The 16,362-nt window shown below is 43.0% G+C and overlaps 1 protein-coding gene across 1 annotated transcript in view; it reads right to left on the reverse strand.

Moving 5' to 3' along the window:
- Nucleotides 1-2,534: 2,534 nt before the first annotated feature.
- Nucleotides 2,535-16,362, reverse strand: part of LOC143975482 (NELL2-interacting cell ontogeny regulator 1-like) — a 67,257-nt gene continuing 53,429 nt past the window's right edge. The window contains exon 4 of the mRNA XM_077477919.1: nt 2,535-11,020. Coding sequence (XP_077334045.1) covers nt 10,949-11,020 — 72 coding nt within the window. The 3' untranslated portion in view covers nt 2,535-10,948. The remainder of the gene's footprint in view (nt 11,021-16,362) is intronic.

Genomic DNA, 16,362 nt, shown 5'->3' on the forward strand with positions numbered 1-16,362 from the left:
GATCGTGTGTAGAGAATTCTGACGCACAAAGTGCCACGCATGCTCAGAAAAAATTGGAGACGAAAGCTATTGGCTACTGGCGTTTTGTACATCACCTCGTTCCGAACGATCGGATTTTCCGACAACTTTGTGTGACCGTGTGTATGCAAGACAAGTTTTGGCCAAAACCTGTTGGAAAAAATCCAACAGATTTTGTAGCTGGAATGCCCCATTCACACCACAACGCTGCTCCATTTTTTTCAGCAGTGCATTGAAAGCTATTCCGTGTTAATTTCGTCTACAAAAATATTTTCAGCATAATTTTTTCAGCTGTATGTTTTCATTGCCAAAAACTAAATGAAAGTAAAATTCGAATGAAGTCAATTGACAAAAACTGTGATGAAAATCAGTTCCAATATGGAACAAAAATGTGAGGGAGGGATGTTTGCCCACCTGAACATTTGCTTTCCTCAGCGCTCCGCCTGTCTGTTAACCACTTCAATACCAGGCACTTTCTCCCCTTCCTGCCCAGGCCAATTTTCAGCTTTCAGCGCTGTCACATTTTGAATGACAATTGCTACGCTGTAGCCAAACAACATTTTTATAATTTTGTTCCCACAAATAGAGATTTCCTTTGGTGGTATTTGATCACCACTGGGGTTTTTTCTGCTAAACAAATTAAAAAAGACATAACATTTTGAAAAAAAAAGTTTTTCTTTGTTTCTGCTATAAACTTTTGTAAATAAGTAAGTTTTCCCCTTCACTGATGGGCGCTGATGAGGCTGCACTGATGGGCACTGATAAGGCGACAGTGATGGGCACTGATGAGGTGGCACTGATGATGAGGCACTAATATGTAGCACTTTTGGGCATTCATAGGCGGGACTGATGGGCACAGATAGGCGACACTGATGGGCAATGGAAGGCTGCACTGATGGGCACTTATAGGTGGCAATTATAGGTGGCACTGATGGGCACTGATAGGTGGCACTGATAGATGGCTCTGGTAGGCAGCACTGATGAGGCGGCACTGGCAGGCATTGCAGGTGGGCACTGATTGTCACCTCTAATGGGCACTGATTGGCAACCCTGGTGGACATGGGTGGGCATACCTGGTGGTCCTGGGTAGGCATCCCTAGTGGGCATCCTTGATGGGCATCCTCAGGGGGGCTGCACTGATAATCAATTAGCCCAGAACCCCCCCCCCCCCCCGTCAGGAGAGCAGCCAATCGGCTCTGCTCCACTCACGTCTGTCAGTGCGAGTGGAGAAAAAGCCAATAAACAGCTCTTCCTGTTTACGCAGTGATCAGCTGTGATTGGACACAGCTGATCACATGGTAAAGAGCCTGCGTCAGAGGCTCTTTGCTGAGATCGGTGATACAGTTTGTCAGACTGACACACCACACCGACGATCAACGCGCTCCGCGACCCTGCGGGCGCATGATTGCACCTTATCCTGCTGAACGTCATATGATAAGAACCACTTTCCGGCTGTCATTCTGCTATATGGCAGGAGGGAGGTAGTTAAAGACTCAGCCCCCTGAAAAGCTGGATTGGCTGAGAGACGCAGGCTCCCTCTGCCTGGGAGTTCTGGAACAATGCCCTGCAAACCACGTGGTGAGTGTTTCCCCTCCCAGCAAGGTAACGGTACTTAGCACTGTATAAAATATCACAAACACTTTAGCGGTCTGGGACACCTTTGGCCCGATCTAAATAATATGTCAGGGTTTCAGTCCGCCTGAAACCCGAACACATAATTCATAACACGGACTGTCCCAGACTGGTGGAAACCCTACTCCCCAGACCAGTTCTCTGCCCTGTGCACTCCCTCACTCTCATTTACTTCCCCATCACCACGACATGTTATTCGATTTTTTACTCCAGCAGTATATAATGAGTTTGAAAATTATAGAGAAATGTTTAAATAATGCATTATAATTTAACTAATCTCATTAGATTTGAGTTGACTAAACTGTACTGTAGATTTTTTTCAATTTAAATGTACTGGAGATTTTAGTCGACTTAAATGTACTTGAGATTTTAGTGGACTAAAATACTACTAGAACTAAAACAATTCAGATACCTGAAATACAACTAAAACTAAACTGGCATTTTAGTCAAAAGACTATGACTAAAACGAAATCAAAATTGGACGTCAAAATTAAAACCGATGGCACTGCAGGTCACCGCAATGCAATTTGGAGACTTGAATAGAGTGCAATGTTGTACACTTTCAATAAAGTTTTTTTTTTAAGTAAACAGTGCAATGTGCCCTTCCCACTGCCCTACAAAACGGGCACTAGGCCACACCCTAAAACAGAACATTTTAGCATGTGGCTAGTGTGGACAGGCCTTTAATCGAATCAGTTGCCTTGTGTCTTCCACTAGACTCTTCTCCTAGACTCTTCTTCTAGACTCCTCCTAGACTCTTCTCCTAGACTCTTCTCCTAGACTCCTCCTAGACTCTTCTCCTAGACTCCTCCTAGACTCTTCTCCTAGACTCTTCTACTAAGAAGGCCCATAGTGTAGTGCAGAAAACATGTCATTCAATAGAATTTAGTCCAAGTTCAGTTTATTTGTTGCATTGCCAGTCATTCAAAAACATTGCACAGTTGCAGCAGGTAAAAAATAAAGTGTTCACATAGATATTTCATATACAGCATACAGGAATGACTAATGGAGGATGTAAAGCAGACTTGTCATACAAAATGAAAAGAGTTGCCATTAATACTGCAGCCTGAGGGGAAGCCGAATTTCACTGTATAGTTCCATGAGTGATATCAGCTGTAAAATTCCTCAACCCTCCCTCATTCATGAAATACCACGGCGAGAGCTATTACACTAAACTCCATATGAACATTCAAAGCCAGCAAAGTGCATTGAGGTCCTTGTAGTGCGGTTCTTGTACAGGTTTTTGTAGTGCAGTGAGCATACTCTGTTTACGTAAATGGGCACAAATGATGGCAGCATCATACTGACAAGCCAAAAGTTGGCATTAAAGCTGAACTTTGGGCAGATATAAAAGGCACAAAACAATGCAGCCCTGCATTCATTAGTGGATGTAAAGCTGAATCATGAAATCTGAGCTGGGCGCATATATCTGCAGTGTTTTCTTATCTCTCTTCAAAGCACTGTGTCCCGTAGCTGTCTCCTGCTCTGTTCTTGTTTCAGCATTATAACTTCTGACAAGTTCTCCAAGATGGGAGATAGAAGTGTGTGTCGAGGGAGGTTGTTATAAATAGATTAGCAGACTCCTAAACTAGTCAAAGGCAACCTCTGCATGTGGGGAGGGGGTTTGTGCCTTTCCTCCAATCAGCTGTCTCACAGTGTATAGCAATAATTCACTCCTACAGATGAATGAGGACGTGAAAAATCTAACAGGACGTGCACTTTCTAAACAGTATATAAAGCTGAAGACAGCAGATATACATGTAAAACTTATGTAGGGAGATTGGTTTCATCTCTGTGTATTGTCTGAGGCTGTTCACTTCACTGGGTATATGTGAGGGTTTACATCCACTTTAATACATATATACGCAGTATTATTATTTTTTTTAAAGCAAGCTGTGTCAGTACCTGAAATCGACATGGTATCAGCCTCTTGCAGTCCCCTGTACAGCAGCAGTCAGACTGGGAGAGGGAGAAACAGTACAAGGAGCCAGTCCTGTTGTGCTAACAAGGGCCATGCTGATAGGAGGAGAGAGCAGAGAGATGAGCTCTTCTCTTTTCAATGTTCAGCCACAGACTGGGGGAGAGAAAAGACCTGTGAGTCATAGGCATGCGCACAGGGTGTGCAGGATCTGCCTGGACACACCCTAATCACCCTGTGTGGTGCCGATTCCCCCTGCTTCCCATCTCCCCCCTGCAGTGCTGTCAGCTTCCCTCCTCTCCTCTCAGGAACGGGGAAGGGGCTGGTAAATATTTCATTAACCGACCTTCCTTTTTCTGAATAAACACAGTGAGTGATCTGTACAGATAGCTCCTGTCTTCATTCTAAACTGAAGCATAGTAAATTATGTTAACTGCAGGCTGCAGAGAAAGGGACTGGGGAATCTCTGTCCTAAGTACGTTTCTTTCTCTGTCTCAAAAGTGAGACATCAGGGGTCTGTTTAGACCCTTGATATTTCACCAAAGCCCCATAATGGGGCTCCTACAAAAAGAAAATATTTTTTAATTAATAAAAAATATTGTAAAAACAAATAAAAAAAAGAAAGACTACTGACGCCGTCCACTGCCCTACAGACACCATCCTCTGCTCTGCTGATATACATGTATGTGTGTTTGTGTTCTGGGTTGCAATACACCCTCCTAATGCAATAGGCTGCGCACACCAGTGCTGTGAGTGTTATTTACTGCAACAGAGAAAAAGCAGGTCTACTGTCCTACCAGACTGGGCTGTTCTGAGTGTTGGGGCCGTGGCAGTTCTTTGTACTTAGCCTGGGATTCCTCTTTATGATACAACTGCTACATACAGTCAATGTGATATAATTAATCCAATTTTTTCAGGCATTCTTGTGTTAGGCTGGATTCACACCTATGCATTTTTTAATGCTTTTTGCATTTTGCAGATTTGCACTACAGAACGAGTTCCTTAGGAAACCATGTTAAATGGACTGTAGTGCAAATCTGCAAAATGCAAAAAGCACCAAAAATGCCATAGATGTGAATCCAGCCTTATGCTGTATTGGGGACAGGTCTGCTTTAATCTTCCCTGCCATAAAAGCCTGCTCGTGCCTTTATATCAGTCATCTTAGTTCAGTTTTCAACACAAAATTACACAATACACTGCTGTAAACAACATAATAGTACATGGTTAATGTATCCTCTCTATAATAAAAAGTGGTAAAGATAGATATTTGCACTCTTCCTGTATGTCTCAGATTTTTTTTTTTTTTACAGTGAACAAATAAGGGGTGAATAGTTAAAAAGTTAAAGAGTCGCCCTCACAGAAAATGCATGCGATTCTGACATCATATAAAAACTATAGCATTACATATATTGCATTCACATAATGAATGAATGAATGAAATACTTATATAGCCATGTTACAGTGCTCATCTAACATCTGAAGAAGTAATACTTCCCAAATTGTGTGTTTTAATGCCTATTTGTACTATAAAGCTGCAGGTCAACAATGACCCCCCGTCTTGCAGTGTCTTCCTGGTGTTGTGAATGCCTTTTACCGTTCCTGATGGAAAACACACCAAACTGTCATGCTTTCTGATTGTGCCCTATGGGGACTGCGGACCAACCCTGCATGACTAAAGAATGCTGCAGTTTTGATGCATACCTCCCAACATTTTCAGATGGGAATGAGGGACACCTATCAGCAAAAGTATGCAGGCATAGGACACACCCCTTGCCATGCCCCCTTAAAGGAGAATTGTACAAGAAAAAAAAAAGATTGGTTAAACGCACAAGTGCTTTTTTACCACTACTATATCTTTATATTGGCTTTTGGAATTTACAAATGCAGCAATTTAGAAATCTGATGAAAGGTTTAGAGCTGGAAAACACTTTTTTAAAAGATAAAATGTGCATTTTATCTACATCTATATAGATCAGACCAAAATGAGGGACAAATGAGGAGGAATAAGGGACAGAGGGACATTGCTCCAAATCAGGGACAGTCCCTCGAAATCAGGGACAGTTGGGAGCTATGTTGATGTGCTATAAAATGTACAGGAAAGTACCCAAGTGTGGACTGGCCCTTCATTTTAAAAATGTATATATTCTATTATGATTGGCTACAAGTGGGGGGGGGGGGGGGGGCTAGCTGTATTCTGAAGTTCTGATTGGATGGACTGTCACTGCTGGTCTTATAATGTTATGACTGTCTAAAGCTTGATTTAGCTCTCTGCATATTCTTATTCTTTATGGTCCCCCCAATGGGTGTTCTATTGAAATCACTGGAAGGCCATGAAAGAACATATTATCATGAGTGGTTCTGCATTTTCAATGTGCGTTGCCATGCAGGTTGTATTAGATATGAATGCGTGTTTACAAGCTTTATGATGCTTAAATGTGCATCATTAGGCACTGATGTGCATTTTAACACATGCATTGAGGTGCATTTCAATTGATTTCAATTGGAAACACATCAGGCAAAGATGCAATTCCAAAATGCTGGTCTAGCCCTGTGAATGTTTTATTGCTTTGATTTTGGTACAAGATAGTATGTAACTGGTGATGCTCTGCAACTACGGGATGGAATGCCTCTATCAACGCATAAAATATAGTCTTGAGGATTTCTCTAGTGATGTGATTGACTACAAATTGGTAGAGATCTGTGAATCTTTATGTCTAGGTTCACATATATGCGGGTCCAGTTTTGGTGCAAAGTTAGATGCGATTCAGGTGCAAATTTGACGCTTAAATTGCACCTTAACCAGACTGAATAACACAAGGAACCCTTTTAAAAATTGCCCTGCAACTGGTCCGTATATACAGTATGGGACCTGGCTCCATTGAAAGCCGGTCTGATTCACGTTATGCAAATCGGATGGCGATCAAAATCCATCTGATTCACATATATTTTAACAGAGCCTTACTATGTAACTGGGTAGAGATTGATTTAAAGTAGAACTAAAGGCAAAACTTTTTTTATTTTGGATGGAGTAAGGGAGGGTTATAACCCTTGTCAGTTTAATTTTTGCCATCTGTGTCCCATTAGGAAGATTTCCCTTCACTTCCTGTCCCATAACCAAACCAGGAAGTAAGAAGAAATCCTTTCAAAGTGAGAGATTCCCTGGTTGTCACCAGGGTCACAAGATCTAGTGTTCCAATTGGAAGATTCATCCTCTATTAGCCCTTGTACACGCGGTCGGACATCCCGACAACAAAATCCGTCTGATTTTTTCCGACAGATTTTGTCCGAAACTGGTGTTACATACACACGGTCGGACAAAGTTGAAGGAAAATCCGATCGTTCGGAACGTGATGACGTTTGTTCATTAGGACGGGGCTACGTTCAGGCTAGTAGCCGATAGCTTTGGTCTCGTAATTTGATCTGAGCATGCGTGGCACTTTGTCCGAATTCTCTACAAACGACAAAGTCCGATCGGTTCGTGTTGTCGGAAAATTTTATATCCAGCTCTCAAACTTTGTTGGTCAGACATTCCGACGGAAAAAGTCCGATGGAGCCCACACACGGTCGGATTATCCGACAACACGGTCCGATCTGACATTTTCCGTTGGAATGTCCGACCGTGTGTACAAGGGTTTACTGTTAGGGAGACAACCCAAAATGTGGGTTTTTTTATTTTTTTTTACTTTCATTTTCAATAACAGTAAACAGGACAGATGGAGAGGGTGAATCTCTCTAGCTGGGGCACAGATGGCAATTAAACACCTAGCAATTAAACCATTAAGCGAAACACACAGAAAATGTTTCATAGCTAACTAAGACATATTTTTCTTATATTACTATGAGGTTCATTTAAAAGGCAAAGGTAAGGCCTTACGGCACATTTTATAAAGCACAGGAGCGTGCCTAACAAATGTGCTTATTAAGATGAATGAAGGGCAATGAACACGTCACATGAGAGAAGTAACCTGCCAAGATCCTCACCCAACGGTGGCAGCGGTACACATACACTACTTTGATCCCTTCCACTAATATAAACAAGCAATCATGGTACTGGGGGGCAACTTGCCAGTGACAGGATGGCCTTGGAAAGCAAAGAAACCACTCATCTGCTTCTAAAACAACACTGGCTGGACAAGCTAGGTGTCACACTGGCACTGCTACTTCACTAGCAAATGAGATTGTGCAGCGTTTTGGCTAGTGAGGGGGCAATATAGTAAAACCAAGTAAATGTTTATTCAACCTGCTACTGGTGAGTTGCTCACTAGTCTGACATGGGCCTAACTCACATCAGCTAGCTGTTAGATTTTCCATCAAGCCGTAAAATCTTCATGTGTAATAACAATCACCTGGAAATTAAGGATGAGCTCAGGCGTGTTCGCACAGCCCACGTGCATAGCCCGCCAGGAAGTCGGAACTGCGCTAATCACAGGCAGTGAGACATTTCCCGATCTCTGCAGCCGCGCATCGGGACAATGTCTCACTGCCTGTGATTAGCGCAGTGCCAATTTCCTGGCGGGCTCTGCACGTGGGCTGTGCAAACACGCCGGAGCTCACCCTTACTGGAATTCATTTGTAATTTTTAGACTACACCACTCTTTCCTTGTATGCAACTAGTTCCTTCCATTCCACTATTCTCCTTCAGTTCACATTACTCTCATTCTGTCTCCACTATCCTTCTTCCATCCTCACTATCCCCCCTCCATCCCCACAATCCTCCTTTCATCCCTACTATCTAGCTTCTATTCCCACTAGCCTCTTTTCATCCCCACTGTCCTTCCATTCCTACCACTCTCCTTAAATCTCCACTACCCTCTTTTCATCCCCACTACCCTCCTTTCAGCCCCACTACCCTCCCTCTATCCCCAATACCCATCCACCCATCCTTCTTTAATCCCTACTATCCTTCTTCAATCCCCACTACTTTCCTTCCCCACTACCCTCCTTCCATCCCCACTATCAGTTTCTTTCCTCCTAACTACCCTCCTTCCATTCCCGACACCATCCTTCCTTTCGGCTTGGTTCACACCTATGCATTTTTTAGTGCATTTTCCATTTTGCAGAAGAACACTACAGTCCATTTAGCATGATTTGCTATGAATGTAGTTCACATCTGTGCATTTTATGAAAAAGGGTTTTTATTCAGTTTTTTTGGTTCCATAGACTTCAACGGTTTAAAGATGTGTATTGAAAAACTGCAACAAAATGCACCTGCAATATGCAAACTGCAACCTGCACAAGTGTGAATTAGGCCTTCCTCCCACCTACCCTCTTGACTATCCTTCCATCCATATGTGAAGAAAGACTGGCTGTCCGCCAGTAGTGTATTTAGGTTTTGTGCTGCCCTAGGCCTGACTAAACTCATGCACCCTTAATTTAAATACGACCAACCCCTTCCTGTCAAGGCCACACCCCCTGCCCTGGAATTTTCGAGGTCCTGGGGGGGGGGGCAATGGATTCCCTTAATTTGCATAGATTTCCTCTCACTTCCTGTTTGGCTATGGGGCAGGAAGTGAAGGGAAATCTCTGCAATGGGACAAGGATGGTAAAAAATAAACAGCGCAAGCCGACAGGGACTCTTTCCATGCTACCACCCTGCAAAATGCTGCCCTAGGCCTGGGTCTTGTTGGCCTAGGCCAGGATACAGCATTGTTGGCGCCGCACTTCACTAAAATTACCTTTACTGATGCAGAAAATTCACAACGACAGTCCACAATGTACAAATGAGGAGTATAGCTTACAACTAACTTTTTTCAGGCCATTCTTAATTCATTAATCATAGGTCTTTCAATAAAGGTGATTCTACGGAAGTGTGGCAGTGGGAACAATGGAGACTCATCTGAAGCAGTGTTTCACTCTATCCTTCCATTCATAATATCCTCCTTCGCAGCCCACTACCCTCTTCCCATCCCCACTATCCTCCTTTCATTCACATTACCCTTCTGATATCCCTACTACCCTCCTTCCATCCCACTAATCTTGTTCCATCCTCACCAACCTTCTTTCATTCCCATTACCCTCCTTCCCTCCCCACTACCCTCCTTCCATCCCCACTACACTCCTTCCTTACTAGCTACCCTCCTTCCATCCCCACTACATTCCTTCCTTACTAGCTCCCCTCCTTCCATCCCTACTACATTCCTTCCTTACCAGCTATCCTCCTTCCATCCCCACTACTATTACAGGACATCAGTGAACAAATATATAGGTGCTCGGTATTGGTGAAGAATGCTTACAAGCAAAGAGAGTCTCAGCAAATGCAAACAGTGCAGTTTTTGGACAATACATGTGAGCTGGCAGATGATTTCAGTGCTTAGAAGAAAAGTAAAATGTATAATGAAGCTGAACTCCATCTTTCTGTAAAATTTTATTTTGTAAAACAGTAAAATAAACTTGGACATCAGTAATGACTAATGGAATTGCTTCTGAGATCCCTGAGACAGGCTTTAGAAGTATCCCTTGTGACCGATGTGAGTTGTTCACATTTTACTTGTTGCCATGTCTGTCTGCTTAGCATTAATTGCGGATATGTATAAAATGCTCCTACGGATAACATTTTCTATGGTTCTAGTTCAAAAAGGAAAATCTGAACAGGCTCTTCTCTCAAGGGATACTTCAAGAGCCTGTACAAGCATAAAATTGCAAGACAAATAATACTGTTTATGTTTTTTTATTATTTCATTGCCTTGTATTTTACCAGAACGAACTTGCCAGAAAGGTGGAGGATAGGCTTTCAATATTCAAAAGGGACGTCACAAAGCTTTAAAAGAATCACTTCACCCAAAACCAATAATTCATTTATTCCTTATGGGGATTGCAGTGGTGGGATTTCTGTGCCGCAAATATTACAAGGAGTCTCATTCAATCTGATGGAATTTATATATATATATGTTATATTATACAGTACAGGGGAAAAAAAGGAAAACTAAACCAGAAAAGTTAATGGTAAAAAAAAAAAAAAATCTCACTTCTGGAGTCCCCTAGAGAAAGAATATGGCTGTTGAACTCCACCATCTTCCATTTTTACTTGAAATATCAGTTTTGGGTGTGGTGTACTTTTAATTACAATATTAGTGATTTTCATTCAAATGCAAATCTAATCAAAACTGTGTTTTACCCCACAATAACAAAAGGAATACAATAATAAAAAAAAATCCTATGAGTTTTATTAAGAATTTCTCCACGCAAATTCCTCCTCGCACACATGCACAGTTCAGTGTTAGGATGGATTTGTCATGTGTATTTTTTAATTCATGATATAAGCTGCATTTAACACTTACGCTGCCAGAGGGAACTGGCCCACACTGCGGAGCAATGTGTTGCAGAGCCCTGTCCAGCAGCAGAAGGGTTAAGATGGACATCCTTGAGGCTGTTTGTTCATCTTCAGCTCAGTCCCTCCACAGATATGCAGTCACATAGAGTCCTCCGCTCCACTTTTAGAAGAAGCGTCTCTGTCTAAATGGGTAAAGAGGGGAAAAAAAACACTTGCGTTATAGAGGATCACATTGTGTTTGATAAACAGAGAAAAGGGTAAAGGAAAGTCAGTGGTAGCCTACAGTCAGATTCCAACTGATATATTTCTTTTGCAGATCAGGGCAATGCCGGCAATGAGGCAAACCAAGGCAGTCACCTCAGGCAACAAATGGTGGGAGAGGCACGGAGGCCTGAGTATTCATACTGGATACTTTATGCATGTTCAGCCCTGTGTATGTTCAGGCCCTGGACTGCACAGTTATGTTGGTTGCTATAGTGCAGGCATGCCATCTAAGATCCCAGTTGCTAGGATGCTGGTGGCCAGGCTGCACAGCGTCATTGGTTGCTATGATGCAAACTGCCACCTCCACAATAACAACCAAAGATGCTTTTTGGACCCATGTCTGAAACAGCATCTTTAGTCAAGTATTCTTGTTATATTTACCAATATTATTGTCATCTGTAACAGTCATTACCTAATTTAATCTTATACTTAAAAGTATTTGTGTGATCTCTCTTTGCACATATTGATTACACCCCCACAAACGTGAACTATCGTGTATCCCGTGATAGAATAATCACAGCAAAGTATTCATACACACAGAGTATAGCTTAAAAAAAAAGGCAGCATTAAATGAACTCATTGTGATGTAAATAAATACATAAAGTGAATAAGATCAAATAGTGTAAGCTACAGTATATATCCCAAAAGTGTGTAAATTATCCACTCTAATGCCACGTACACACAACCGGACTTTCCGGCAGACTAGATCCGACGGTCTTCCCGATGGAATTTTGGCGGATTTCCGACCGACTTTCAGAATGAACGGACTTGGCCACACACAAACGGACTAAGTCTGTTCGAAAGTCTGTTCCCGTAAACGGGACTAAACAAGGAAGTTCAGTAGCCAGTTGTCAATACCTTCCCTTGCGTCGTATTTGGTCCGCCGGACCAGCACACAGATGAATGGTTTTTCTGAATTGAGTTCGTCGGATAGACTTGAAACATGTTCTATTTCTAGGTCCGTCTGATTTATTTTTCAAAAAGCGATCGAACTAGCCCACACACGATCGAATTGTCCGACGGACTAATCCCTTCGGACCTAGTCTGCCGGAAAGTCCGGTCATGTGTACGTGGCATAATATGCAAAATCTAAAAAAAAATTATAAACATTTACATAAACATCCTTCATGTAAGCGTCCGTAATGAAACTTCCACACATAAAGTGACAAATATGCACTAAAGATACAGATGAAAGTTTGTCCACAATCATATAACAGTCAGGTGAAGTGATGGAAATCTTCCCTTACATGTTTCCAAAATTGTGTTCACACCACACCATGTGAGACCTTCCACCTGGGAGAACAGCACTCTCCTGAAGGTTTGATCTCCAAGTTTTAAGTACTGTAGGCAGTAGTGTACTGTATTTCGTTTTTTTAAAATATATTACCCACCACTTCCTGTCAAGGCCACACCCCTTGCTGTTTAGGACCTGTCCTGAAATTTTGGAGTGGGGACACTAGTTCTTGGGGGGTAGGGCAATGGATTCCCTTAATTTGCCTGGTTTCCTCTCACTTCCTGTTTTGCTATGGGGCAGGAAACGAAGGGAAATCTCTACAATGGGACAGGGATGGTAAAAAATAAACTGACAGTGGTTATAACCCTCACTTACTCTATCCAAAATGAAAAAGAAAGTGTTGCCTAAGGTTCTAATATAAGCACAAATTTCTGATAATTTTATAGAGAGGACTAAGAAGATATAACCATGCTAATGGTGCAGCAGAAAACATAGATCACAGTGAGGAAGGTTTGTGGTCCAGGATTAGAAGACAGTCAAAATTAGAAGCGGCACCCCCCCCCCCCCCCCCCACACACACACACACGCACACACACACACACACAGTTGCGGAATGCCAGCAGCCCGCATACCGGAAGCCGTGAGGCCGCTTTATGGGGGCGCTAGACTAATTTGCCTCTCAGCCCAGTCCGCCCCATAAGACTGGTGCTACACTAACAGTGTAGCACAAGCCAGCCGGGACTCTTTCCGTGCTTCCCCTCTGTAAAATGCTGCCCTAGGCCTTGGCCTTGTCGGCCTAGGCCAGGATTCAGCGTTGACTGTAGGTCATAACATGCCACTCAAGCAAATTTCCCAGATCATCAGACAAACCCCAGAATCCAGATGTTATAGACACATACAGTAGCTCTCCTCTACACAATTTATTCCTCATTGACTGTAAACAGCTCAAATAAGGTAAAAAATCCACATAGTGTAATCCAGAATTTATTGATAGCCTTATTAAAACCACATACTGTAGACAAACTCACATTGTAGTAATGCTGTCATGGTCGGTCCCGAGTCCCTGCAGCCCGTGGAAGACTTACCCACAATGTCGGTCCGTTGAGCGCTGATGGGTCTTCCCGGGCGCGCGTTGGCGCGAGCGGACGCACGCGGGTGCGAGCTGGTACGTTCGGGCGCACGCGGGTGCGCAGAGTTGTAGACGTACGCACGCGAGTGCGAGCTGGTACGATCGGGCGCACGCGGGTGCGCAGAGTTGCAGACGTGCGCACGCGGGTGCGCGGGGCCACGCTCGGTTGCACGGTTTGACGTGCCCTCATCCATGGTGTGGTTTGAGGCCATTAACCTGGGACAATTACACCTGGTTGGAGCGTCCGGAGGCCGCTCCTTTGAGGGGGGGTACTGTCATGAAAAGGTCCACCCGTTGGTGGCGCTGTTGATCTTTTGGATTGCAGTACCAGTGTCCACCAGCGGGTGTCTTCTAACACCCAGGGCCTGTAATAAGAGGACCTACCTCTTGGTGGCACTATTTGATCCCTGGACTGTAGTACCGGCGCTCACCAGCGGGTGTACTCCGGCAGTGTGGAGCAGACAGCATCTGCTCCGATCAGCTGTTACGTGAGGGTAATCATCAGTCTTATATATACCCGGCAAGCGCTAACATGCTTTTCCTTGGTATCTCTCTCTGCAAGTGCCCTGACCGCTGGAACCTGAACCTGAACCTGAACCTGAACCTGAACCTGAACCTGAACCTGAACCTGAACCTGAACCTGAACCTGAACCTGAACCTGAACCTGAACCTGAACCTGAACCCTGTATCTACCTGACCTGTCCCTTTCCAATCCTGAGCCCATCCATCCGTCCTTACCCATCGACTGATTCCCCGGTGTATGACCTCGGCCTGGCTTTCATTTAACGTCTCTGGTAGTTCCTATTTATTGTATATATATTTCTTGCTGTTGTGGTTGGTTGTGCACTGTATGTTTTCACTTTCCTTTTATTTATAATAAACACTTGTTATTTTCACGCACATTCATTCTGGGTTTCCTCTGTGCAGTCCACACAGTCTGGTCTAATAATTCCCTGACAGTACGTCAAACCGTGCAACCGAGCGTGGCCCCGCGCACCCGCGTGCGCACGTCTGCAACTCTGCGCACCCGCGTGCGCCCGATCGTACCAGCTCGCACTCGCGTGCGTACGTCTACAACTCTGCGCACCCGCATGCGCCCGAACGTACCAGCTCGCACCCGCGTGCGTCCGCTCGCGCCAACGCGCGCCCGGGAAGACCCATCAGCGCTCAACGGACCGACATTGTGGGTAAGTCTTCCACGGGCTGCAGGGACTCGGGACCGACCATGACAAATGCGTAAATTGCACTAGACTTCAGCATGCAATAAAACATGGCCACTATACCCCTACATGCGGTGGCCGCAGTCCCTTCCCTTTAGATCATCAGAGCACCAGTGACCATCATGTAGCATTAATGATGACATTATCCCACCCTACACATTTCATTTCATCAAAATGACTTCATCAGCAGTATAGAAACCAACAAATGCATGCTCTTTTACAGCCTTTGTCAACTAGGGTTCCTCCAGAGGTTGCTAGGGGTTACTAGCAATGATTAATTTCTGACTCCTAGATAAATACCACAGATTATTTTTGCTACCAATTTTTTTTATCTACTGTATCTGTGAGGAGGACACTCTACTGATGACTGATGACTCATCATCTACTGATGACCAATGTAACAAGCATTCTTCCCACTGACCTTCAATGTAAGGGACATTCTTCAAACTGACTACTGATATAAGGAGCATTCTTCCCACTGACCACCAATGTAAGGAGCATTCTTTCAACTAACTACCAATGTAAGGGGTTTCTTCTCCCACCAACCAGCAGTGTAATGGGGTCATTCTCTCAATGACCACCAATCTAAGGCACCCTTCTCCATTGACCATAAAAGTGAGCAATACACTGCGCCAATGTAAGGGGGCATTTTACTGACCACCAGTGTAAAAGGACACTTTTCCACTGACCATCAATGTTCGGGAACACTACAATTTTTACTGTCAGAATTTCTTTTATGATTATTATTATTGATTTAATTTCACAACAAAATAATTTTATTGTATAGAGCAGCCCTGGATATCAAATGTGTCAAGTATGCCCCATTCCTTATTTTTAAAATGATTTGTATATCTTAATTTTCATGCTTATTCTGCATGTTGTAGAGTAATAATTAGCAAGTGTTCCCTGAAACCTGGAAGTTATTTCAAGGATTGCACTGTGTTAATAAGGTGTTAACTCAACCATTTACAGTTAACTGCAAACAGGTTACGTTAATCATCAGATACCTCTAGAGGCTATAATATATTTATATATATAATTAATATATTGACATTACAAATGAGCATATGTAACTTTAGGGCCCTCTAGCTGCCGATTATAACAAAAAACTAGTAAACAGTACATATTATTATCATATTATTATTAAAAAAATATATACCTCGAGTATACATAATGACATATAGAATAAAAATTTATAAAAATATAACATTGCATGGCACCGTAAATAGTAATATATGTTCAGTAGAAAAGTGCTAACAGTAAAGATATACTACTGTATATATAAAATTTAAATGACAATAAAACTATTTATTAAAAAAGACAAGGAAAGCTGTTATTATCAACCCTCATATAAAGACCTTTGAGACTAAGAGTATCCAATTAATGAATCCAAATAGTCTCACTTTTGGATACCTCTTTCTAAAATTTGCACTCCTACAATTGTAAAACACCCTATCAATGCCACAGGACTTTGGGCCACTAGGGTCCCTTCTGTGTCACTGTCTGAAATGTAAACTATGCATTTTAAGACCTTTTCTAATATTATTAAGATGTTCCCCTAAATGGACCCTCAATCACCTAGTGGTACAACCCACATATTGGTAGCCACAAGGGCATCCCAGCAAATAAGAAATATGGGTCGTATCATGCAAAGTAAAGTGCACACTTTCCCATCCA

The sequence above is a fragment of the Lithobates pipiens genome, unplaced genomic scaffold (genome assembly GCF_037356315.1).
Source record: "Lithobates pipiens isolate NorthernLeopardFrog02 unplaced genomic scaffold, aLitPip1_a1.2 Scaffold_13, whole genome shotgun sequence".
Classification (NCBI taxonomy): Eukaryota; Metazoa; Chordata; class Amphibia; order Anura; family Ranidae; genus Lithobates; species Lithobates pipiens.